The 25,953-nt window shown below is 44.2% G+C and overlaps 1 protein-coding gene across 3 annotated transcripts in view; it reads right to left on the reverse strand.

The window, feature by feature from the left end:
* The window catches only part of ITPR2 (inositol 1,4,5-trisphosphate receptor type 2), a 380,387-nt gene that overhangs the window by 262,015 nt on the left and 92,419 nt on the right, over positions 1-25,953 (reverse strand). For 2 of the 3 annotated variants that reach the window (XM_007517924.3, XM_060194551.1), the window contains exons 3-9: positions 20,525-20,640; positions 19,150-19,236; positions 14,868-15,026; positions 7,316-7,414; positions 6,672-6,755; positions 6,019-6,165; positions 2,144-2,239 (exon numbers count right to left, since the gene is read on the reverse strand). In XM_007517924.3, coding sequence (XP_007517986.1) covers positions 2,144-2,239; positions 6,019-6,165; positions 6,672-6,755; positions 7,316-7,414; positions 14,868-15,026; positions 19,150-19,236; positions 20,525-20,640 — 788 coding nt within the window. Of the gene's footprint in view, positions 1-2,143; positions 2,240-6,018; positions 6,166-6,671; positions 6,756-7,315; positions 7,415-13,404; positions 13,455-14,867; positions 15,027-19,149; positions 19,237-20,524; positions 20,641-25,953 lie in introns of those variants that run through there. The other variant, XM_060194552.1, reaches the window with a different exon arrangement.

Consider the following 25,953-nt stretch of genomic DNA (forward strand, 5'->3'; position numbering starts at 1 on the left):
TAAGGAGTTATTCTGATGCAGTCTCCGCCCCCAGGTTTTACCGCGAATTGCCCCCTTCAACCAATCCTGGCCCTACACGTCACCCCTGGTTGTCACCCAATAAAAAGCCCCCTCACCCCCCCCCTTTCTGGGCTCTCAGCTCTCCCTTTCTGAGGTCTCGCTCCCTGCTCTCCCCCCCCCCCCCCCCCCCCGTGGTCAGGTAGTGGGGACGGCCATTGGCGGCTGGCTCCACGTGGTCTGAACCAAACCCCCCCATCCTATAATAAAGATTTGTGTACCCCTTTGCTCTGGACTTCCGCTCTCTTCTCCGCGGTGCAGCCCGACACCAGACCACCACAACATCTAGCGCCCATCGTGTTCCATACCCACACCACACCCGGCCTGAGGTCTCCGAAACTAGAGAACTAGAACAACTCAATGTAAAGCATACAACAGGTGGGAGTGTGGCAGAGAGCTAGTTTAGACAAGGGTCAGCACATGTATAGACATGTCTTTCCTGCACCCTGCTAAGTGCACACATTATCATGCACAAGGATCTGGGTTCAAGACTCCACTCCCCACCTGCAGAGGGGAAGCTTCACGAATAGTGAAGCAGGCTCAAGTGTCTGTCTCTCTCCCTTTTTTTTGCCCCCCCCCCAATTTCTATCTTATCAAATAAAAAAATTTAAGGAAAAAATGTCCTCTGAGTGGTGGGTTCATAGTACAGACACAAAGCCCCACGGATAACCCTCGAGGCAATTAAAAATTAAATAAAGGGTCAGATGGTGGCACACTTGGTTAAGCACACACGACAGTGCGCAAAGACTCAAGTTCAAGCTCCTGGTCTCCACCTACAGTGGTGAATCAGGGCTACAGGTGTCTGTCTCTAACAATAAATAAATATATTTTTAAAAAAATAGATAAATATAAAAACAAAAAAAATGCCTTTTCTTCACACCTTTTTCTCAATAATTCTCCACCCCAACCCCATACTCTTACCTCTTTCATATCTAAAATCAAATGTTAAGATCATATTAAAAAGTCTAATACCAAGTTCTGTCCTAAAATCGCACAAGTAACTCTACATTCAAGAAAATCAGCAGACACTGATGAGAGCAGAATGCAGGGATATTTCTATACATCAGAAACCTAACGCTTTCAAAACTGTCACCAAATTAAATCACCAGACTTAATTAAAACACTTGCAGGCTATCACTTCCACATTCTCTTCCTGTATCTATGATTGTCAGTAATCTTTTAGTGAAGAAAAAAAAGACCTTGGGGCTGGGTGGTGATGTACCCAGTTGAATACACATGCTACAGTGCATAAGTTACCCGAGTTCAAGCCCCTGGACCCTACTGAAGCACAGCAGGTGTCTCTCTGTCTCCCTCTTTGAGTTTCTGTTTCTTTTTTTTTTTTTATTCCCACCACCAAAAGACTGTGTCCCATCCCAACAACCCACCCCTGCCCCCCACCCCCCTGCCATGCCGGAGTTTCTGTTTCTATCCAATAAATAAATTAAACATTAAAAAAATAGAGGAAGAAAGAAAGAAAAAGGGAGGGAGGGGGAGGGAGGGAGGGAGGAAGAAGGAAGGAAGGGAGGGAGGGAGGGAGGGAGGGAGGGAGGGAGGGAGGAAGGAAGGAAGGAAGGAAGGAAGGAAGGAAGGAAGGAAGGAAGGAAGGAAGGACCAACCAACCTTGACATATGGTGTTTTGACTGTGAGTGAGTGTTTTCCTCTGATGGTCTGAGGGAGAGACACCACCCACCAGTGAGAAGAGGAACCTGACAGAGAGTCTGGAACCCACTCAGCTGGGACCCACCATGGTGAGCCATGGTGCCTCTACTGCAGGTGTTCTGAAAGAGTTGAGCTGGACACATGTGAAAACAACTCATATGTGTGTTCAGCCCAGATACTCCCTTCTAGGCATACCCACTTTGCATGAACCAGAAACAGGATTCTGTTGACTTAAGTTTTAAGACAAACATCACTTGAAGGTTCCAGAGACATCGACAGTTCACAAATAAAGTGAGTGACCACCCAGAGCCCAGTGGCAGTGAAATGTGGAGAAAAGCTCCTCCCGGGGGGCGGGGGGGGAGGCATCTTTGGAGAGCCCCGTGCCCACTCCCTGCCTTCAGAGTTGGAGACTGTGGGTCCCTCTTACCTCCGCAGCTAAGTAGTTCCCAGTGGCTAGATGTTTAAATCGGAACAGGCTGTTCCACTGCCCGGCACCGCCACGACAAGGGTCGTGATGCACCACCTGTGACAGAAAGGGAAAGAGGTGAAAAGATATTCATGTGCCTGGCATACACTGTGAACGCCGACAGTCAGATCTGGTGCATGTTTGCAGGAGGGCATGATGTGCAGTGAGACAAGATTCCCACACAAATGAAGACAGCAGAGTTCTCTGAGCTCTCCACACAGGCAGGAAACCCAGGCCTTCTGCCTGCAGGCAGTCTTGCCCTAACAGATAGGTCTCCCATTATGGATCACTCACATAGTCACTCTATAAGTTGTATTAAGAGCCTGATAGAGCCCAGGGATACCTCCTGCAAGAGGTCTGGAGCAACAGGTAAAGGTAGGGGTCTGTAAACCAAGATAGCAGGTTCTGGGAAGGAATGGAGCATATGCATGGCTGAGGAAGGAGAAAGGGCGCCTCTGCAGCCAGCAATCAACCTGGACCGTTCAGAGGAGATGGGTAGACTGGGACCAGAAGGACCATGCAGAGAGAGCTGAGAAGGCACGGACAGCAGAGGACCAGGAGTGCTAAGGCCTAGAGGTCAAGACTAGCCTGGGCTTCAGCCCTTTGCCTGTGTGCTCTCCAGAGCCCCATATCCTGAGCCCTGTGCTGTGGACTGGCCAGGCCCCAGGGGCTGAGTTGCGGGGCTCAGCATCACAGAAGCACTAGGAGATCTGAAAATAGGTGGTGCTAAGGTGTTCAGTGCTTAGCTCAGAAGCAAACCTCAAGTTTTGTGGTGGGAAGACCTTTAAAAACAGGCTTGTGGGGAGATAGCATAATGATTCTGCAAAAGGCTTTCATGCCTGAGACTTTTGAGGTCCCATGTTCAATTCCCAGCACTTCCATAAGCTAGAGCTGAGCAGTGCTCTGGTGTCTGTCTCTGTCTCTCAATTTGAAATAAAATAGACAAAAAGACTTGGGTGGGTGGGTGTGAATACAGGTCCTGGAAAAGGACGACAGAGGACCTAGTGGGAGTTGTACTGTTATGTGGAAAACTGAGAAATGTTATGCACGTACAAACTATTATACTTACTGTCAAATGTAAAATATTAAACCCCCAATAAAGAAAAAAAAAAAGGAAGAGAAATAAAATAGACAATCAAGTGACTGGACTGCCCACCACTGACTAGCAGCTGCCACTGCCCTCCATCCCTGAAGGGGGAGGGTGGGTAAAATTTTAAAAATCATTATCCAGACAAACCCATGGAATGAAAGGGAGAGGTGTGCACAGTATCCAGATGACAATGTCCCCAAAGCTAAACAGCCGGGTAATCCAGCAGCGACCAAGTTTCAGGTGTTACTATGATGCCATCCTCACTTCCCTGGACAGAGGACTTCACCAGTGAGTCCTGGAACCTCCCCTCCCCAGAGTCCAGCCTAGGGAGAAATAGGAACAGGCTGGGGATATGGATTGACCTGCCAACGCCTATGCCCAGTAGAGAAGCAACTACAGAAATCAGACCTTCCACCTGCTGCACCCTAAAAAGAATTTTGGTCCTTATTCCCCAAGGGTTACAGGGTAGGGAAGCTTCCAATGGAGGGGATGGTATGCGATACTCTGGTGGAATTGTACCCCTGTTATCTTGTAATCTTCTTAATCATTATTAAGTCATTAATAAAAAAAATTAAAAGAGAGTAAATGAGAAAATAAGTAAATGATGTTTTTAAAACAGGGGCTTATTGCTGGGAGACAGTGTCTTCAGTTGAATGTAGGCTTTATCACATGCAAAGACCACATGGAGGTCTTTCACAGAGCCATCGCACAGAGGTGCTCACACAGGGCAGCTTTACTTGCAGTAGAGCAGTGCTGTGGTACCTCTCCTTTCTGTCTCCTTGTCATCTCTGCCTCTCACACTCTTGTTTCTGATATTGAAAGGGGGGAAGAAAAGTCCATCAGGAATGGCAGAATCATACTGGTGCAAATGACTACAGCCACAAAAAGAAATAACTATTTTAAACGAACTAAATTCATTGTGTAAAACTAATTATTACAGAGCTCCCCAGAGTTCTCACCCCCCCCCTTGCTCTGTGTTAAAACACACTCACTCTGCATACACACTCCTGCCCAGCCTCAGAGCCTGTGTGCTGGGGCTCTGTAACATTCTAGTGTCCTAGGCTAGACTGCACCATCCGTGTCTCCTCATCTTCCAAGAGTCCAAACAGGAAAACAGCTTAGAAAATACTTCAAAGGAGGACTGGACAGCGGCATACCCAGTCGAGCTCACATGTCATTATGCGCAAGGATCCGAGTTCAAGTGTATGCTCCCCACCTGCAGGGAGGACACTTCACGAGTCCTTTCAAATAAAATAGAAAAACGGGGGGGAGGGGTACAAAATGGCCACCTAGAGCAGTAAATTCAGTGTCTGCACCAAACCCCAGCAATAACCCTACTGGGAATTAAAAAAAAAAATTTAAGAAAGAAAACACTTTAAATTGATTGAGGTCTTATGAAAATGCTCAAAGCAATCTGTTGAGGGTTCAGTTTTCAAATCAGACTTTAGAAATCACACCAGTTGTTTGAACTCTTTGACCCTTAGGGATGGCACGAAGACCTTTTAGAATTTGGTTTCAGAGCCCCACCCTACTAGGGAAAGAGAAAGGCAGGCTGGGAGTATGGATCGGCCAGTCAACGCCCAGTCAATGTCCATCAGGGAAGCAATTAACAGAAGCCAGACCTTCCACCTTCTGCATCTCACAATGACCTTGGGTCCATACTCCAGAGGGATAAAGAATAGGAGAGCTATCAGGGGAGGGGATGGGATATGGAGTTCTGGTGGTGGGAATTGTGTGGAGTTGTACCCCTCTTATTCTATGGTTTTGTTAATGTCTCCTTTTTAAAAATAAATTTAAAAAAAGAGGAATCTGGCTGATTTACTGGTTGTCTCACATGTGCACACAAATTGCTGGTATGATGGTCAAAAACTCCCTTCAGCAGACTTAAGAGCCAAAGGCTATGGAAGCAGGGAACTCAATGCACTGTATTAGGAGAGTTTTCAAATAATAGCTCTCCTTGCTGCTATCTTGAGGTTTCTTTTTCTTAATCACTGGGGCACAGATGATAGGAGTTGTGAGGTGTGCTGATGCAGGTGCTGACTATGTGTCTGTCATTCTCCGATCTGACTTTGATAAAGGCAAGCAGAGAAGCAGACTTCAGGAAGAGGATCATGTGGCTTTCATGGAGGCTGTCCCTAGCACCTCCTAATTCCATCACCTGCTGGAGCATATGGCCTCCAAAGACATCAAAGGGTGTCCCTCCCCACCTAGAGCCTGAATATGCATCTCAACAAAGCACTGGAGCTTCACTAAGATTTATTTCCTGTATTTTATCATGTCTAGTCTAAGCCAAGTCATAGTTAGACAACAATTGTGATATTACATTTCTCCCTAGGCTCAGCCCGCTTGCATAAACCTCCCACTCAGGATCAGTTGTCTTAAAATGCCTTGTTTTCCCAACCTCAACTTGGGATGGTTTCCCTCTTTTTTCTACAGATCAATCTATTCTACAGTATCTCTTCTTCCACAGGCCAGCATTCAAGGGTTCTCTCACTCTCCCATCTCTTACTACTCTTAAATTCAGATGTACTAAAATAAAGCCAGTAGGGAGAACAGTATAGAATTATACTCCTAATAACTTTTATAATTTTGTAAATCGATATTAAATGACCAGTAAAAATGAAGTTAAAAAGTAGCTGCTCTGTGGGTCTATCACAAATATGCCTGCAGCCATAAAGCCATCAGCCTGGTGCATCTAGTCCTTTTGTTGCAACTATCTGTGAAAAGCCAACGATTCTGTGCATACCTCTATTTCCCACAGTGCTTTGGAGCTGGTGGCAGACGTGGCTGACTGGCGCAAGGTAGTACGGAGGAAAATGTGCTGTTTTTTCTCATACTCATCACACGTCAGAAACTTCTCTTGTTCGGCATGAAACAATCTGACAACATCACCCTGTGGAATGGAACGGAGGTGGGGGGAGGGGGTTTGACATAGAAAAATGACTTTGCATTTCCAACAGGAGGGTGAAAAACTCAGAAGCAAGTGAGCCTGTGTGGCTTTTCTGGATGTCCTGTCAGCTGTTCATGCACTCCAACATATATGAGGAAGCTCAATGCAGCACTGTTAGTGAGTAATGAGGTTTTCAGTGACCTGGTTCATCCTGAATGCCAGAGTTAGGGAGAAAGTGCAGCCTGTTAGAGCAGCAGTCTCCATGCCTGAGACCAGAGGTTCAATCCCTGGCACATCCCCTTATGCCAGAGCTGAGTGATCCTCTACTATCTCCCTCCTCTTACTCCTCTGCCCCTCTCATTTCATGTCTCTTACAATCAACAGATCAATAAAGCAAGAGATGATTTTAAAGTAAGTAATTTCTGGTCACCAGTGAATGCACAAGCTTCAGATCTAAGGGTTCAGTAAGAACCCCCTCCCCACCCTTCCCACTGCCCAGCAAGACTCACTCCTTTGAGCACATCTTCTCGATAGGAGCTGTACTTCATGAACAGTGTGACCTTCCAGCTCGTGTTGCAATTAACAGCATTCACCTGTGCATGGACAGATATTCAGTGACAAGTCTGCAGATTCCCTTCTACAGCTGAAGTTATTGTTTCCCAGAGAAAAAACAGAAAAGCATGTGGATATGGTTCAATAGAAATATCTTCAAAGGAACATGCAGAAGCAGCAAGAATTCATCACCATCTACATGTAGCAGAGGAAAATAAACTAGCATGGATGGGATTATGGTCATCTATACAATGAAAAGGAAGCTGGGAAATAGCTCACCCAGTAGAGTGCACATCTTACTATGCATGAGGCCCTGGGTTCGAGCCCTAACACTACAAGGGACTGCCATGGACTGTGGAGCGATGCTTAGGTGTCTCTTTGCTCTGTTGCTCTCTCCATCTTTCCTCTCCATCTCTGGTCCATTAAGTAAAAAAGAATAAAATTACTGGGCTTGGGAAGCTGTTCAACAGTATCACGTGTGTGTGAGGCCCTGAGTTCATTCCCCAGCCGCAGGTTAAAAAGAACAAAGATACTATTTGACTTCTGTTCTCTCATGAGGAAAAGTCAGCCCTTTGTAACCTCCCCACACCTCCCACCTCACCTCTTTGCACCCCGGGTTATCCAGAAGCTCTATGTTACTGGCATGCAGCGGCTGTCCTGCGTTCACAGGCATCAAGACGACTTTATCTCCTACGACGATCTAGAAATCGGGAGCAGAATTTCGATTGAGACAATGTGTGGAAACGTGGTGCTGTGTCTGAAGCCAAAAGTCGCCATGCAGATGCCCTTGATTATGGCCGGACACACGGCCTGTTTACCCTCTCCACAAAACCTACTTCTGATAAATGATCATGTAGTCATATCCCACAGCACCCATCTATCTGGGTTCACAAAGTCAGTGCCGATCTTCCTGGTATTAGTCTCCACATCAGTTCAAGCTTCCTTGCCATCAGTAAATAGGTCACTCATCCCTCCACACTAGCTCCTAAGCCTGAGTACAATGGACAGAGTGAGTACACACCTACCACAGAAACCCGACCTACAACCACCTCAGGAGCAAGCAGGAAAAACCATGCATTCATATTTAAAGACTGTCTGGTAAATTTCATCTTCCCCATAACCAGAAGTTATTTAAAAGTCCAATGCCGGGAGTCGGGCTGTAGTGCAGCGGGTTAAGCGCAGGTGGCGCAAAGCACAAGGACCGGCATAAGGATCCCGGTTCGAACCCCGGCTCCCCACCTGCAGGGGAGTCGCTTCACAGGCGGTGAAGCAGGTTTGCAGGTGTCTATCTTTCTCTCCTCCTCTCTGTCTTCCCCTCCTCTCTCCATTTCTCTCTGTCCTATCCAACAACAATAATAACTACAACAATAAAACAACAAGGGCAACAAAAGGGAATAAATAAATAAAATAAATATTAAAAAAAAAAAAAAAAAGTCCAATGCCACCTAGAGAATTCTGAAAATGCACAACAGTCATGACCATACGGAAACACGTGTATTGTCTGGGCCACTTTTAACTTAGGCATCCCAAAGTAGTAGTGTTCTTTTTAAGACTAGTGTTCATTGTAAAACAATTATAAATGGTGGCCATGGAAAAAGTACTCTATAAGAGGAATTTGAAGCTAAACTTTTATGCCATCATCCATAAAGTTTGCTTTACCCACACTTATTATTTTTTTTCAGATCTCAAATTATATGAAGAATGAAAGCATCTTTTTATGGACAGTTCATTTTATACTTATTGCAATTACTTTTGTCTTTAATTACTCCAACAGTTACAGTTTGATTTTTTAGAGCACTTATCAGCTCAGAACAAAAGCCAATACCTTCCTTATGCATATTTCATACCAAATGAATATTGGATTGGATTTGCATGAAAGACAACTGAAAAATAAATTAGGATTCAGACACTAAGAATAAACAGAACTTGTTCTGCTATTTTAACCTGGATCAGCACTGTAAGGAGTGTAATTCTTTGTTTTCAACACACATTAACCAGTTAAGAATTATACACAGGAAACTACCTCCACGCATGGTACTGTCATCACAAAGGATATCCAGGTGTTCACACATGGCAGAGAAGCCTCCAGCTCGCTAATTAAACAAGGAAAAATTCTTCTTTGGTTTGCAGAAGTAGCTTCTGTTGTTGACAAGACCCGTATCACTTCCCCACTGTGGTTTCAGAGCCTAAACAGTCACTCAGAGGCTGGGAAGCACTAAGACTAAATATTCTCCACATACAGACAAGGCAGCATCACTAGGAAACAGAGGTAGGTGAGGAGATGAGGTGCAAAGTTGCCTTTGTGGAATATGGGGAGAGAAATCAGGTGTGTGTGCATAAATGATCCTCCATGAGCTGATGTGCAAGAGAAAAATTTTCCAAAAAACACAAACCCTGTGACTCTGACGCACAATGGAGGGTGTTAAAGGGAGATGGGGAAGGTGGTGATGAATGGGGCAGCCCAGTGGACTAGGGGGAGTTAAGACCTTGGTGGCAGGCATTGTGTGGTCACACAAGGAGAAGATTGGAAATGGACAGTTTCCATTAAACAAAAAATAAAATTCAGTACTTTCTACTGTTTTCTAGTTTTGAGTTGGTACCTAATTTCAATAAGTCATTAACAACAAATAAAACAGTATGGTTGGAGTAACATATATTTCCAACATTTATAAACATTATAAATATATTTATATATAAATATATTTATATAAATATATTTCCAACATTATAAATATATTTCCAACATTTCCTCAAAAAAAAAAAAAAAAAACTTATCAGCTCAACATCAAGGCAGCCACAAGACTAAGAGCCACATACAAATCTAAGCAGTCACTTGTACCATGATCAAGAGTACTTGGTCCCACAACCTGCCAGTGCTATGCTGCCAGTCCAGTTTCCTAAAGAGCAACTGGAAAGGGGCCAGGCAGTGGCAGATCTGGTTCAGGCCACATGCTACAGTGCACAAGGTCCCGGGTTCAAATCCCTTGTCTCCACCTACAGGGGTAAAGCTTCATGAGTAGTGAAGCAGTGCTACAGGTCTCTCAGTCTCTCTCTCCTCCCCTCTCTCCTCTTAATTTCTGTTTTTATCCAATAAATAATAAAACGTGTTTGAAAAGAGTAATTGGAGTGGGCTTACTATGTTGTTCTTCTCTCCATCGTGTAACTACTAGCTAAATTATGCTAAATATGGCATATTTCAAATATGCCCTTCAATCAAAATAACACTTTTAATTGCTGCTACACCCACCACCACTTTGAATCTATTTTACCGTAGTTGTCTGTCAGCATGTTTTGCATCAACTCATCTGTTAAATCATCCAGAGTGCAGTTGTATCACCAATATGCACCAAACCACAAGGGTTCATCGCAGTGGTATAGAGGAGGAGGAGGTCACTCTCTACCATAATACAGTTACCCTTCTGGCACATGTGTGTGCATACACACAAGTCTAAAAATCACATAACAGTTCTGGAGGCTCTTCTGTTGATTCCAGGAAACTGCCCAAGTAGACTAAAGCCAGCTGGTGAGAATTTTTGGCTAGTAATTAAAACTTTATGGGAGAGAGGCCCACCAATCTAGTAAGGACTTAGCTTAATTAGAATGTTGGATCCACATTCAACTGATGTAAGAGTCTTCAGAATCCTTAAAGGCAAAAACTGAGTAAACCATCTTGCTTGGGGCTTTTAAGGCCCTTGGTTATGATAGCCTAAATTCCTATCCCAGCACTGGTAGTCTTGATAGAAACAGGAGTAGCAGTGCTGATACCCAGTAGAGTGGACATGTTACCACACACAAGGACCTGGGTCCAAGCCTCCACTTCCCACCTGCAATGGGGAAGCCTCACGAGCAGTGAACTTCAGCAGTGCAGCAGCTCTCTTTCTTATTCTCTCCCTCTTTACCCCCTTCTCTCTCAATTTCTGTCTCTGTCAAAAATAATTAATTAATTAAAGGTCACCAGGAATGGTGGACTTGTTATACAGACACCAATGCCAGTGGTAACTCTGGTGACAATAAAATTAATAATAACAACAACGTAACTAGTGGCGGTAGCCCAATTAAATGCTTAAGTGTGCAAATTGTCACTTAAGTTCTGTGTTAGTTATAGATGGGGAGAGGGGTAACTTAGTGTTAAGTTAGTCACATATAAAAATTAAAGTTTAACCAAGGCAGCAAAAGGGGAAAAATAGCCTCCAGAAGCAGTGGATTCATAATGCAGGCACCGAGCCCCAGCAATAATTCTGGAGGACAAAAAAAAAGTAGCTAACTGGAGTCCCTTTAAAATAAAAAAAAATTGGGGGCCAGGCAGTAGTACAGCGGGTTAAGCGTACGTGACACAAAGCGCAAGGACTGGCATAAGGATCCTGGTTCGAGCCCCCAGCTCCCCACCTGCAGGGGAGTCACTTCACAGGCGATGAAGTAGGTCTGCAGGTGTCTATCTTTCTCACCCCCTCTGTCTTCCCCTCCCATCTCAATTTCTCTCTGTCCTATCCAACAACAATGGCAACAATAATAGTAACAACACCACCAATAAACAACAAGGGCAACAAAAGGGAAAAAAATGGCCTCCAGGAGCAGTGGATTCATGGTGCAGTCACCAAGCCCCAGCGATAACCCTGGAGGCAAAAAAAATAAATAAAGTTTAGTGATGCTAGAATTGCTATTCAACAACAGTTTCATTTTTTGAAGGTGAGATTTTACCAGATGTGCAGAGCAACAGCATGCCACTGGCAGCCACCCATAGTTTACAATGGTGAGCAAGACAGGGTGCTAGAACCACCAACACTAGGTGCAGGTAGCACCTTGGCTAGATATCCAAGGAGCCCAGCTTTACATAACAGGAAAAGTTCACTTGCGATTTGCACAGGCTTTCCCCCAAGAGTTGTGTTTGTTTGTTTTTTGTTTGTTTGTTTTTTGTTTGTTTGTTTTTGTTTTTTGCTTAATTAAAAGCATATCCTGCTTTTTATCATTTTTAAAAAAAATCTACCATCAAGGTAAAATAGTAAGTTGAAGACCTAACTTTAGACAGGTTGAGCTTGAAAAGTCAACCCCTCAGTCCTGGGAAGATAAAGGGATGTGAACTGTTGAGTGTTCTGCTCCCGGCTGCCCCGAGGGTCTGCTTCACTGCTTCACCTGCAAAGCTGAGGATCCTGTCTGTGGCTTCCCCCAGATCATTCATCCTGTCACTCTATCACATGTTCACAACTGCAAGCAACCGGTGATTTCTGAGGATGTGAGTTTGCTTTTTTTTTTCTGTCCAGACTATCATCAGTATATTTTTGCATTTCATTTGATCAAACATACTTTGTCAGATATCCATAACCAATCTCTCAATTTAATTGTTAAGCAGTGAAATATGATTTTTAATATTTATTTATGTTAATGAGAGAGAGACCAGAACACTGCTCAGCTCTAGTGGTCCTCTGAGCCTTGGGCATAGTCTTTTGTATAATCATCATACAATCATCCTAGCCCTAAAATTTTTTTAAAAAATTTTAATTCTTTATATATTTTTCTTTTCACTTATTTATCTTTAATCTTTATGTATTTACTGGATAGAGACTGTCAGAAATCGAGAGGGGAGAAGGAGATAGAGAGGGAGAGAGAAAGACACCTGCAGCCCTGCTTCACCACTCGTGAAGCTTTCCCCCTGCAGATGGGGACCAGGGGCTTGAACCTGGGTCCTTGTGCACTGTAACATGGGTGCTCATCCAGGTGCACCACCACCCAGCCTCTAATAAAATTTTTAAAGCCCTTTGAAACACATAGTCTCCTTACTGTGGTTTAATGAATTTTAAGAAAAGTAGTAGTAATGAAATCACTGGCTTACAAAGTGATAGTATTCACAACTGCCTTCAAGGGAATTTGACTGGTCTGAATCTTATCAACAGTGCTGCCTTTTCCTAGAGGAAAACATGAGTGTTTTAATGTGATATGGACAAGGCAGATACAGGGCTGAGTGCATATGCTTTCACAGCAACCTGATTTACACATGGTACACGGTGACAAGCAAAAACAGTGAATTATCTCAGCAAAAGCATGTGGAAGACTGTGCCATGCTTCCTAGGCCCCATGTATGTGAGAAGAATGCTGCAATGCATTTTACAATGGCACCATCCATTGTAACCAAGATGGGGTATCTGGGTGGCAGGCTGGTCTCCCTCCGCACACATTGCCAGCACCACTAATTATTCAAAAGAGTTCATTACATTCAACTCTCTGTTGGGTCTATAAGAGTATCTGGTAGCAGGAAAAGGAATAGATTGAAACTCAACAGAAAGAATTCATAAGCTCACAGCTCCCCTGGTGGCCCAAAGTACCCATTCATTCCAGCATATTCACTCAGTGTTTAAGCTCAGGCTGTATGCATTGTTGTGGAACTTGCACTGACCACAAAATAGAGGGGGTACTACTTGAAGGGTAGGGGTGAGGGCTGTGTCACAGCAAAATAATTAAGGTACATATTAAGATACTGTACGACCATCTAAATGGGAAATTCTAAAGAACTGAGAGTTGAATGCAATTAACTATTGAAATTAAAGAAATATATATATATATATGAATCATGCTCATAGAACACAATACCTGATATCAAAAGAACAATAAAAGGGGGGTTCCTTAACTTTTAAAGAATTTAACACAAGGCTTAAAGTGCACACCATTCCTGCATGCCATGCTTCTCCCAAAGCTTACCTAATGAGGGGATCACCAGATAATTTAGTGATCCAATTAAAGCTTGCATCCTGTGGGATTAAAATTGTACTTTAAAATTCAATGGGGGAAAAAATAGATTCACCACAAAAGAAGACATTTCTGGTACAAGGAATAGCTATAAACACATTTGTAATATCATCAAAGTATAGACTGAGGAAACGATCAGATTAATCTTATATATTGCTTCACATTCACAGTGTGAATTTTTCAAAAGTCTTAACTACTTTGCTCCATCACCTGACCCCATTACTTTTAAGGTATGCTACTTATGAAAGTTATTTTAGAATCTGGTATCATCCTCCATTTATGATGCCTCCCCTGTGTGCTAGAGACCATGACTTGCTACATGCAAAAAATCAAAGTCCTGAGTCTACCGAGTCAGTGCTCATTATTTTTATTCTATCTACTCTAGGAAAGTAGCAGAGGAATTTGGAGGCCATTCAAAATGCATGATGCCATATATGCACGTGTTCCACGGCATCTCTCATATGCTGTCATTAACTAGCAGGTGCCAAGCTGGAACTCCTTGCCCACTACACATCTAGTGCAAGGAATGAAACTGGGAGTAACTGGTCACACAGCCAGTTAAGGAACGGCAACATGATTCACCACTACTCTGTTCAATCAAAGAGGTAAACACCTACTTTTTTTTAAAACTTTCTTTTTTTATCTTTATTTATTTATTGGATAGACACAGCCAGAAATTGAGAGGGAAGGGGGTGATAGGGAGAGAGACAGAGAGACACCTGCAGCACTGCTTCACTACTTGTGAAGCTTTCCCCCTGCAGGTGGGGACCAAGGACTCAAACCTAGGTCCTTGCACACTGTAACATGTACGCTCAACCAGGGGCACCACCACCCGGCCCCAACACCAACTTTTAAGCCAGAGCCTTTCCTTGCAGCCATGCTCTCTCCAGATTATGCAAACACTGCTTTTCCTTAAAAGACTTGGCTGATATGAGGAACCTTTATGTCCTTTTGTGCACATTCTGGCTGGGAGATGATTTTTTTATGCTTTACTTACTTATTTATTGGACAAAAAGAGAAAGTAAGAGAAGGATGAGGTAGGAAGGGAGGGAGACAAAGAGACATCTGTAACCCTGCTTCACCCCTTAAAAACCTTTCCCTCTGAAGGTGGGAGCCAGTCTTGAACTCAGGTCTTTGTGCACTGTAACACCTGCACTCAGCCAGGTGCAACATTGTCAAGATTATTTGAAATAAACTGCCAAGATTATTTGAAATAAATTAGAACAGTGAATCTGATGAACCCTGAGCACTATCTGTGCTGTCAAAAACAAAGTCTTTTAACTTATCCAAGACACTAACTTCAAAATGTGTTGGAGTTTTAAAAGACTGCTCCCTTTGCATGTTCAGGACAGTCACAGTTTAGGAATCCATGCCTTCCTGAGTGCAGTTTCTCTCCTGCTCTTACAAGTACTCACATTGTCACCCTCGCTCCGCAGCTTCCAGAAAGGGTGGACGTAGAACCAGGAGCCTTCGTTGCCTGCAGCATCCAGGGACACCCGCATGGCATTCTTCTCCAGAAGGGCTGGCAGTCTCTTGTTGACAGTCAGGTACTTGTTGCTCTTGATGTGCAACAGCTGGAAGGGAAGAACAGGGGTCACTGCCTCTCCTCCTGGGTCCCTGTCATGTACAGACATCTGCTTCCATCTCGTCCCCCAGAGCAGCACTCAGGAGGGAGATCCGACAGGGAGCCCTTTTCAGTCTCCAAGCCACCCTCCTCTCTCAGTCGATATTTTTTGGGTCCCTTCTCACCTTCACCCCCATTTTATACTTCAAAAACAACGTGGGTACAGGGGAGAAACAAACCGCTTCAGGATGACTCCCATCTACTAATGAAAAAAAGGATTAAACCAAGCTCTCCCAAGAGGACCTGGCTGTTCCTCCAAACCACTCACTTGTCTAGATTTCTGCACAGTCACCAAAACAAGATAATTACAGGGGAAGAAAAAAAGAGTAGACAGTGACCTAGGTGGTGGTACAGTGGCTACAACATTGGACTTAAAAAGCTAGAGTTGCTAGGGTGGGGGAGATAGCATAATGGTTATGCAAAGAGACAATCCTTCCTGAGGCTCCATAGGCCCAAATTCACCACCCCCCGCACCCTGCACAAGCCAGAGCTGAACAATGCTCTGGTCAAAAAAAAAAGGCAAGAGGTCCTGCATTCGACTCCTGGTATCACATGTGCCAGAATAATATTCTGACTCTCTCACTCTTGTACATAGGTTTTTTTTAACTTATATATTTTTTATTTTTTAATATCTATTAATTTTGGGTAGAGACAGAGAGAAACTGAGAGTGGAGGGCAAGAGAGAGATGCACCTGCAGCACTGTTTCACCACTTGAGAAACTTCCCCCCACTGCAGGTGGGGACTAGGGGGATTGAACTCCAGTCCTTGTGCACTGTAATGTGTGAGCTTAACTAGGTGTGCCACCATCTGACCCCTAAAATTAAATATTTTTAAATAAATTAATTTTTAAAACTAAATATTTTTTTAATTAGGGGGAAAAAAGCAACTAAAATACTACCCAATGCATGGGAAGTTTTCCTCCTGTCTGCACATACAGCCCTGATTATCCAGGGGCTTCAAGGAGAGAGGTGGTGGGTCTCACGCAGCCTTTGCACATTCCATGGAAGATGCTAAGCCTGCCTCTTGTTACGCTCTGCTCCCCTGCCTCCTCTCCCCCCAGGAGTCCACAGCACTACAGCTCAGGTGTACTGGACAAAGCCATCCAAAGCACTATTCTACCAAGTAGGAAATTGAAAGTCCTCCCAACTATTATTACAGTTACACAGAGACTAATTCTGAGTAGGGGATAGCTCACCTAGTAGGGAATGTGTCTTACCAAGCTGGGATCTGGACAATGAAGCCCTGGTACTGTGTGGAAGCACCATGAACAGAATTGGGGAGGAGTTCCATGGATCACAGATCAGTGCTGTGGCCTCCCCTCCTTTCTCTCCCCCCCACCTCCAATTTATAATGATTAATAATGATGGAAATGCTGTGTAGGGTAAAAAAAAAAAAAAAAAGATCATTTCAATAACTATAACAGTGGTTTATTGGGGGGGGGGTATTTGAGTCACTCTTGGGCATTTATCCAAAGGACATGCAAACCATAATATAATTCAAAGGGACATACACAGCCCTGTGTTCACAGCTGTGTTATTCACAACAGCCAATGAGAGGAAGCAGCCTACATGCCCATCCACAGATCACTGGCTAAAGAAGTTATGGGATACATATTCCATGGAATACTACTTTGCAATAAAAAATAATAGTAAAGCTGATGTTGTGTCCTTTGGGACAAAACAGGTGGAACTGGAGGTGATGATGCTAGCAAAATAAGTAAAGAGATGAAAGACAACTACCAGACGGTTTCACTCCTATGTGGTATCTAGAGATCTGATACAGATGAACTTGCAAAGGAGGAGGGAGAAGGAGAAAGAGAAGCAGAAGTAGAAGAAGAAGAGGAGGAGGAGGACGACGACAGGAGGGAAAATAAAACAGAAGCAAACAACTTGTTTCTAAGACTTTGTGACACCCCTAGTGGTTATCTTTGGGAGGTGAGAGGGTGGGGACACAGAACTTCTAAGACTTTATGAGAACCCTAGTGGTCATCTTTGGGAAGTAAGATGGTGGGGACACAGAATTTTGGTGGGTGTGGTGTGGAACTACACACTATAATATTATAACCCACTATTCATCACAAATTTTAAAAAAGGCAAAAAAAAAACTCATCTATTTGAGAAGCTCTTTATCCTTGCTGGGGTTTTCATTTTACCTGTAGCCAGCAAACCCTCCTAGATGACCCCAGCCCTGGGCAGCCACTAGATTAGCACCCACAGCTCCATCCCTAACTAACCATGTGAATACCTCCACTTCTAGTCCCTAACAACAAGCAAAGGCTCTGCTGGCTGAACCACCCGACAGACACACAGCCTCCCAGGCCACTGGAATCACAGACGTGTCATTACACCAGCACCATCCTGTTCATTGGAAAACAACTCCGGCTGCCCTGTACTTGGGCCAATATCAAAATATCAGGGAGTGTTAATTTGGAGAACAGCTCAGTGAAACACCTCATTGTGGCAGGGAGCATGAGGAAGCAGAGACACACTGCCTGCCACAATGTCCCCTTTGTCAGGGCCGGGTGGAGGGAGTACTCTCTGGCCTTCCTGGGAGCATCTGTGGATCCAGGCCCCAACTTCATTCCTTGCGGTGTGGCCCTCCCAGGTGAGCATGATTGTGACAGGCTTCCCTTCTGGAACAGGCAGGTCACGCACAGAGAGAGCCAGCCAGAATGTACCAGGCTCTGCAACCTGGTTTGCTTACACACTCCTCCAACCATTACTCTTCCTCTGACCCAGTTGCCTTATTTCCTATAGTCTCTCAATATGTGGTGTGTATTTTTAAAAATGCCTAACATTCCTTCTTGGATGAGGTAGAATACTGATGAACAAGCTGTCAAGTAAAAAGGTAAAAGATCTGAGGAAGGAGTGCAGCCCAGATGACTCAGCAGGTGCTGCTCGAAATAGACCTTCTAAAAACAAGGGTGGTTTCCAGCTGAAGCCTTCTGTACTACATATTACTCACATTGGTTCTAAGAGACTTTAAAAAATTTTTTTTTCAATTTTTTATCTTTATTTCTTTATTGGTTAGAGACAGCCAGAAATTGAGAGGGGAGGGGTGATAGAAAGGGAGAGAGACAGAGAAAGAGAGAGACAGAGATACCTGCAGCCCTGCTTTACCACTCACAAAGCTTTCCTCTTGCCAGGGGGGAGGAGGACCGGGGGCTGGAACGCGGGTCCTTGAGCACTGTAACGTGTGTTCAAATACATATGCCACCACCCAGCCTCAAGAGACTGTTTTATCACAAGTCTTGGGGAATGAGAGCTGCTTTTTTGAATGTAATATTCTTTTTTTTACCCTTTTGTTGCCTTTTTTATTGTTTTTGTAGATATTATTATTCTTATTACTGATGTCGTCGTTAGATAGGACAGAGAAAAATGGAGAGAGGAGGGGAAGACAGAGACGGGGAGAGAAAGACAGACACCTGCAGACCTGCTTCTCTGCCTGTGAAGCAACTCCCCTGCAGGTGAGGAGTCGGGGGCTCGAACCAGGATCCTTAAGCCAGCCCTTGCACTTCACGCCACGTGTGCGGTTAACCCACTGTCCAACTCCCTATTTTTTTTCCTTTTTATTACTTTTTTTTTCCTTTTGCCTCCAGGGTTATTGCTGGAGGTTGATGCCTACACTATGAATCCACTGCTCCTGTAGGCCATTTTCCCCATTTTTGTTGCCCTTGATATTGTTATTGTTGTTGTTGTTGTTGGATAGGACAGAGAGAAATGGAGAGAGGAGGGGAATACAGAGGGGGGAAGAGAAAGAGAGATACCTGCAGACCTGCTTCACCACCTGTGAAGTGACTCCCCTGCAAGTGGGGAAATGGAACCAGCATCCTTACTCTGGTCCTTGCACTTCACGCCATGTGCACTTAACCCACACGACTCCTTGGATGTAATACTCTGTGCACATTACCAGTTGAACTTCCTCCTCTCTCACAATGCACTCATTCCCCAGCATCCAACAGGGCACTGAATGACAACTGAAAAGAGTGGCAGTGACCAGAGCACCTGAGTGAGCCTACGCAACAGAAACTGCCCAGAAAACTGTCTGCTCATGAGCGGAAGGAGAGACCTACCTGTATGACATTACTGTATTTCACAATTTCTCCCAACAGTTTCTTGTTCTCTGATTCATTCTGTTTTTGCTCCAGTTCAGCAGCATGCTAAATAAAAAAAAATAAAGTTATGAAATAAATCGTATCAAGTATGATGAGCAGAACGAATAACTGACAAAGTAATACAGTTTTTAGGGAGATATAACAAAGATGAATAAAATTGGCTTTCTGCTTTACTTTTTAATTTTTTTACTATCTTTATTTATTTATTGGAAAGAGACAGTCAGAAATCAAGAGGGGGGAGTCGGGTGGTATTCAGCAGGTTAAGGACCACCATTAAGGATCCCGGTTCCCCACCTGCAGGGGAGTTGCTTCACAAGCAGTGAAGAAGGTCTGCAGTTGTGTCTATCTTTCTCTCCCTGTCTTCCCCTCCTCTTACCGTTTCTCTCTGTCCTATCCAACAACAACGACATCAATAACAACAACAATAGTAACTACAACAATAAAACAACAAGGGCAACAAAAGGGAAAATAAATAAATATTAAATAAAAAATCAAGAGGGACGGTGAGATAGAAAGAAAGAGAGACAGACACCAGCAGCCCTGCTTCACCACTTTGCAAAGCTTTCTCCCTGCAGGTGGGGAACAGGGGCTCGAACCTGGGTCCTGGCACCTTGTAACAAGTATGCTCAACCATGTGCACAATCGCCCAGCCCTTCTGCTTTACTTTTTTTTATGTCTATGGAAGAGACAATAGATAAATCATTACAATATACCATGATAACTCTATTTAATGCTGAAAGGTGCCTGTAAAATGATAATTCAGTTCAATGCTGAAAGGTGGCCCAAAAATTTTTTGCAGTGATGTTATCACAAATTTTCAGAGAAGTGCAAAGTTCCTTTTGTACACAATCATTTTCAGAAGGATCAGTGCTTAAAGGACCCACATATGGTGAAGGAAAATTTCACAAGTTGGAAAATATGGCTTCAATTCTGAGTCACGTGGACCTGAACGGACCCCAAATTAAATCTGCACAGATTCCAAAGCAGAAACAGCAGATGTTTGTTGTTGCTTCACATGGTCTTTCTAAAGAGTTCTGTGTCGTGCCGAGTAAAGCATCACTGGGTTTGTTACCAATGCAGGGATTCTGAACTGGCTTCAGGGGTGACAGGAAACTGTGTGTGTGGCACTCCCTGAGAAATGGCTGCAGGAACATGTTACTGACATGCCAGGAAAGCAGGAGTCACACCTGGTAACTTGGAAGGCCCTTTTACTTCCCACTTGTTGCTGTAAGCCTCTCTACATGGAGTGACAGCGAGGCCTGTGAAGCAGACCTTTGCTCCTGGTCTTTCTGGGGGAAGCCTGGGGTAGACACTGGTTTAGCCAGGCCTTTACCTGTAACTTCTTCAGCAGGGCTGCCTCTGTGTGGTTCCCTTGTTTGGCTTGCTTCGCTTTCCAATACTGTTTCTGGGCAGAATACCGGTTCATAGGACACACCTTAAACAGGCAGTCTGTGAGAAACCAACAAATAAAAACACCGTAACTAAGGTGACAGACATTTCAGAGATTTCCTTATAGCAAAGCACAGGAGTCTCAGAATCCCTGACCAAGCAAAAGAACATTCAAGCTCATCTTAACCATTTGTTGTCATTTCTCTGATCCCATCTAGGACATCCTTTTCAAGTGATTGCCAGAGCTGTTAAAGTAACTCCCTTCTTTGTAAGCTGGTTTTTTCAAGGATGCCACAGCTAATGTAATTAATGAGAGATCAAACCAGAAGACTGCATTAAAAGATACCTCCAACGTGTAAATGGTGTAGTCAGTCTGAGAAAGTGATGGGCTGAGACTAGAGATGTTCGCTGTTTATCACTCATGGTATGTATCTTTGACAGGCCCAATGAGGCAAAAGGTGAAAGCAAATCACAACAATCACATTTCTACCCTCCTTTCCTCATACTCCCACATAAGCGAGGACTGGAAATGAAAAACAGGAGTCCAGGAGGTGGTGCACCTGGTTAAGAGCACACATTGCTATGCACAGGGACCCAGGTTTGAGCCCCTGCCCCCTGTCTGAAGAGGGAGGGAACAAGCTTCTAGGGTGATGAAGCAAATACTGCAAGTGTCTCTACCTCAAACCCTCTCCATCTCCATCTCCATCTCCCTCTCCACCTCTCAAATTCTCTCCATGCCATCAAATTAAAAAAGGTTCGGGGTAAAAATTAAAAAACATGACCACAGGAATAGTGGATGGATTTGTCACGCAGGCACAAAGCCCTAGCAATAACCCAGGTGGCAATAAAAACAACAACATAAAAAAAAAAAAAAAAATCACTAGACAAAGTCTACTGTCCTAAGTGTAGAAAGTAAGATAGGGAATGATAGGGGACTAGGAGCTCTCTAAGTCAAAAAGCAAAATAGACTTTTCTTTTCCATGAGAAAAATGCAAGTTTGACTAAACAGTCTCCGTATTTGCATTATTTTGTCTGTGGAGCTGATTACACTTTAGAGTAAAGGCCAGTTCCCAATATTCTGTAATATAGGAGTAGTAACAGAGGGTTCAACTACTATTTTCATTTTTTTCTCTCAAAGGCCAAAATTTTAGTTTAAAAACTTTCTTTTGGTTGTTGTGTTAATATTTAGAATCATTCTATTTTCAAACTTTTATCAGGAAAGTAAATTTTTGTCAGCTAAATTACCCATTCTATCCACATTCTTGATGACAGCTATATATGTTCATTCAATAGTTATCTTTAAAAAACTAATTATAAAATTAAACAAAAGATGTGCTCTCTTTTTGAAGTTCACCTTACTTGTGGTCCCTAAAGACATAAATGACCAGGAAACAGGACTGTCAGTTGTTGATATTTTAAAAATACAGGAGAAATGACTTTGCCCCATACCCAACTTATATTACAAATAAAGCGTGTTTGGATTTGCCTCTCTGCCACACACAAATATGCCAACAGGAAAGGAACTGTTCATTCCTAGCTTAAAGTTCAGTTTTACAAACATCAGAAAAGAGCTTCTAACTGCTGAAGGCAGGAGAAGCCTTTGCATTCACAGTGAGACATCATGTCACCACTCAGCACACATGTGAAAAGCAAAGAACTAGACCCGAAGACACTTGTTGGGCACACACAAGCCAATAAAATACAGGACATGGGTCCTATGCATTAGAAGCAGCAAAGACAACATACACTTTATTTTTTTCCTGAAACACAAGTATAGAGATAACCAGAGAGGGTTTTCAGTCTACAGCCACCAACTTCTCTGACTGCTGGCAAACTTGACTTGATTGCAGATCAGGCAGAACTCCCTAATAGCTGCAACCATGTGTGTGACTTCCCTCAGGAATGGAGAGGAAGAATGGTGCTCTCAGTCTGGAGAACTCTCAGAAGGCTAGAAACAGACCTGCCCTATGACCCAGCAATTCCTTTCCTCGGAATATATCCCAAAGAACCAAACACACCCATCCCAAAAGATCTGTGTATACCTATGTTCATAGCAACACAATTTGTAATAGCCAAAACCTGGAAGCAACCCAGGTGTCCAACAACAGGAAAGTGGCTGAGCCAAATTATGGTCTGTATACACAATGGAATACTACTCAGCTATTAAAAATGGTGAATTCACCTTTTTCACCTCATCTTGGATGGAGCTTGAAGGAATCCTGTTAAGTGAGATCATCCAGAAAGAGAAGGATGAATAGGGGATGATCTCATTCACAGACAGAAGTTGAAAAATAAGAACAGAAGGAAAAACACAAAGCAGAACTTACACCAAAGTAAAAGAGACTCTGGGGTAGGGGGAGGGAAGGTTCAGGTTCTGGAACATGATGGCAGAGAAGGACCTAGTAGGGGTTGAACTGTTATGTGGAAAATTGAGAAATGTCACACATGTACCAGCTACTGCATTTTACTGTTGACTGTAAACCATTAATCCTCCAATAAAGAAATTTTTAAAAAAGAAGAATGGCACTCTCTGCTACTACCATCTCTAATCCAGTTCACTGGGCAACATTCCCTGGTCCCCTGGCAAAGCAGGTACCTGCCTAAAAATTCTAGGTTCTAGGCTGGCCCGAGCTCTTGGGTAGTGGAGTTTGGGGTGTTGTCATGCAGCTGGTGGACCCTGGTCCCCATCTCTGTGGCTGAGGTTGCTGCGATGTGAAGCCAACCTTTCACTGGCTAAGGGTCCCTAAGTCTCACCTCAGCTCCTGGCCTGGGAAAGGTCACAGCTGAGGAAGAACAGAGCCATCCAGAAGCATGAGATGGGGCCGAGGATGCAAAGACATACATGGCCAAGACTACCATGGGCCAAGCCCTCTTAGGGAGCACACAGCTGAGAAGAGCAACAATCCATGATTACGTGGGTCATGGGGTTCAAGTGCCTGGAGCTGAGGTGTTGCAAACTGAGCCAGCAGCAGGTTCAAGAGAGGAGGAGGGTGCCAGGAGGCTCTGCCCCAGCTGTGGCTGGCATCTGTGCAGACACCATGGACTTGGCCCCCTGTACAGACCATAATTTGGCTCAGCCACTTTCCTGTTGTTAGACACCTGGGTTGCTTCCAGGTTTTGGCTATTACAAATTGTGTTGCTATGAACATAGGTATACACAGATCTTTTGGGATGGGTGTGTTTGGTTCTTTGGGATATATTCCGAGGAAAGGAATTGCTGGGTCATAGGGCAGGTCTGTTTCTAGCCTTCTGAGAGTTCTCCAGACTGAGAGCGTCATTCTTCCTCTCCATTCCTGAGGGAAGTCACACACATGGTTGCAGCTATTAGGGAGTTCTGCCTGATCTGCAATCAAGTCAAGTTTGCCAGCAGTCAGAGAAGTTGGTGGCTGTAGACTGAAAACCCTCTCTGGTTATCTCTATATTTGTGTTTCAAGAAAAAAATAAAGTGTATGTTGTCTTTGCTGCTTCTAATGCATAGGACCCATGTCCTGTATTTTTCCTGGCCTTCTGGAAGGGCAAGGTGACCTGAACCAGAGGTCAGGGGCAAGTGGTGGAGGACAGTGGGACAATGGCAGACTGCAGGAGGGACAGAACCGACAGGTTTGATGACAGACAGGACAGGTGAGGGCTGTGGGCCCAGTCCACCAGCTCCCCCATCCTCTCAGCCTGAGATTCTATGCCTTAGCCATCAAAAGCCCTCTTCACGTTCCAGCCTGGGTTTCATGGCCTTCCCCCAAGTAGACCCAAACAGCTCCCCTCCCAATCCTGTTCCACTAAATAACTCATTTGTAGATGGATGCTCATATGGCAGGAAGATTCTCCCCAAGAGGAGACAAAGTGTTGCTCATAGCTTCTGCAGAAATGCTTTTGGTGGTGGTAGTGGCTGTGTGTGTGTGTGTGCGTGTGCGTGTGCATGTATGTGTACATGCTTCTTTTAGAGGACATTAAAACAAATCTCCTTAACTTCCATCCACCTTGTGTCAACAGGCAAGATTTCACTGTGATTCACAGCTGAGTACTGGTCCATCAAGGTCTATATCCCCTCAATGGTGATGGCCATCTGGGCGAGCCCGTCTTGGCAAATGTGAATAACATGCGATGAACACAGGAGTGCAGATGTCCTCTAGGGCCAGTGCCTTCATATTCTGCAGATAATCCCCATGAGTGGTTATCACTGATAAATCCCCATGAGTGGTTATCGCTGTGCCATATGGTATTTCCATGTTTTGAGTTTTTCAAAAAGGCTTTATTAATTCTCATAAGAGAGACATCAGAGAACTGCCAAGTTTTAGCATATGTAGTGCCAGGGATTGAACTTGAATACAAGTCCATTGAGCAAGCTTTCCAGCACCCATTTTAGGAGCTCAGATGAAAGGAAATCATGGGCCTAAATGTTTTAAAGCTTCACTCTAGGCCCCACAGCTGCTGATTCAGTACAACAGTCAGGAGCTCAGGAAATTTGAGTAGCCACAGAACAGGCTCCGTTCATCCAGGCGTAGGATTCCCATAGTGCCTTAGCCATAGGACATTTGCTTTTTTTTTTTTTAAACAACTGTGAAAGGAAATTAAACGTCCTCAAAGTAGCCACTTTAAATGAGAAGAGTAGGCAGTGTTTTTAGTCTGCTTGTAAATGTCAGTGAAGGAAGGAATAGAGAGCCATTCTAAAGGTGTGGTGCATATGAGCTGTAAACCCAACAACAAATTCTCTGTACCCAGGGCAAGGGCAGGAAATCATTCTCAGCCTCCACTTACAATGCCTGCCTGGACAGTGTGCAAATGGCCCACACTTCACTGGGCCAGCAACTTCCTCTGATCAGGAAGGGAATAAAACTTTCTGTTTCATTTCTCCTCCCCCGTAATTTCGATGAGGCAAAACAGATGGAGCCACCAGTGAGGGCCTGTCGCAGAGCTGACAATCAGCAAATGGCTTTTGGGGGATAAAATCACCTCCTGTTGATCACAGGGCCACGCTTCCAGAAAACTTGCGTGGGGTGGTGGGGGAGGGGACTGTCAGTGGCCACTGTTTAAGATGGAAAGAGATAGCAGAGGGCAGTGAGGACTGTGGGACCTTCCCACTGACAATCAGGAAATGGTAAGTAATCTCTCCCCTGGGCCCAACAGACAGGCCATCAGACACCAGCCCTGTTAATTCAGGTCTGGCTCAGGGACACAGCAGGACACCTCAGTCACCCAAAACCTAGCTGCAGCTCCCTTATTGTGCTTTAGTTTCTCCAAGGCACCTCTCTTGAAATCATCTGTACGAGACTGTGTCTGGGCTTGGGTTTGGGCTGAGCAGGGGACTCCTGAGGCAAACACTCGCAGGCCTTGATCCCAGCCCAGGGCCAGAGCTCAGAAGGCATTTGCTGGGCAAGG

Source organism: Erinaceus europaeus, chromosome 7, assembly GCF_950295315.1.
Source record: "Erinaceus europaeus chromosome 7, mEriEur2.1, whole genome shotgun sequence".
Lineage (NCBI taxonomy): Eukaryota > Metazoa > Chordata > Mammalia > Eulipotyphla > Erinaceidae > Erinaceus > Erinaceus europaeus.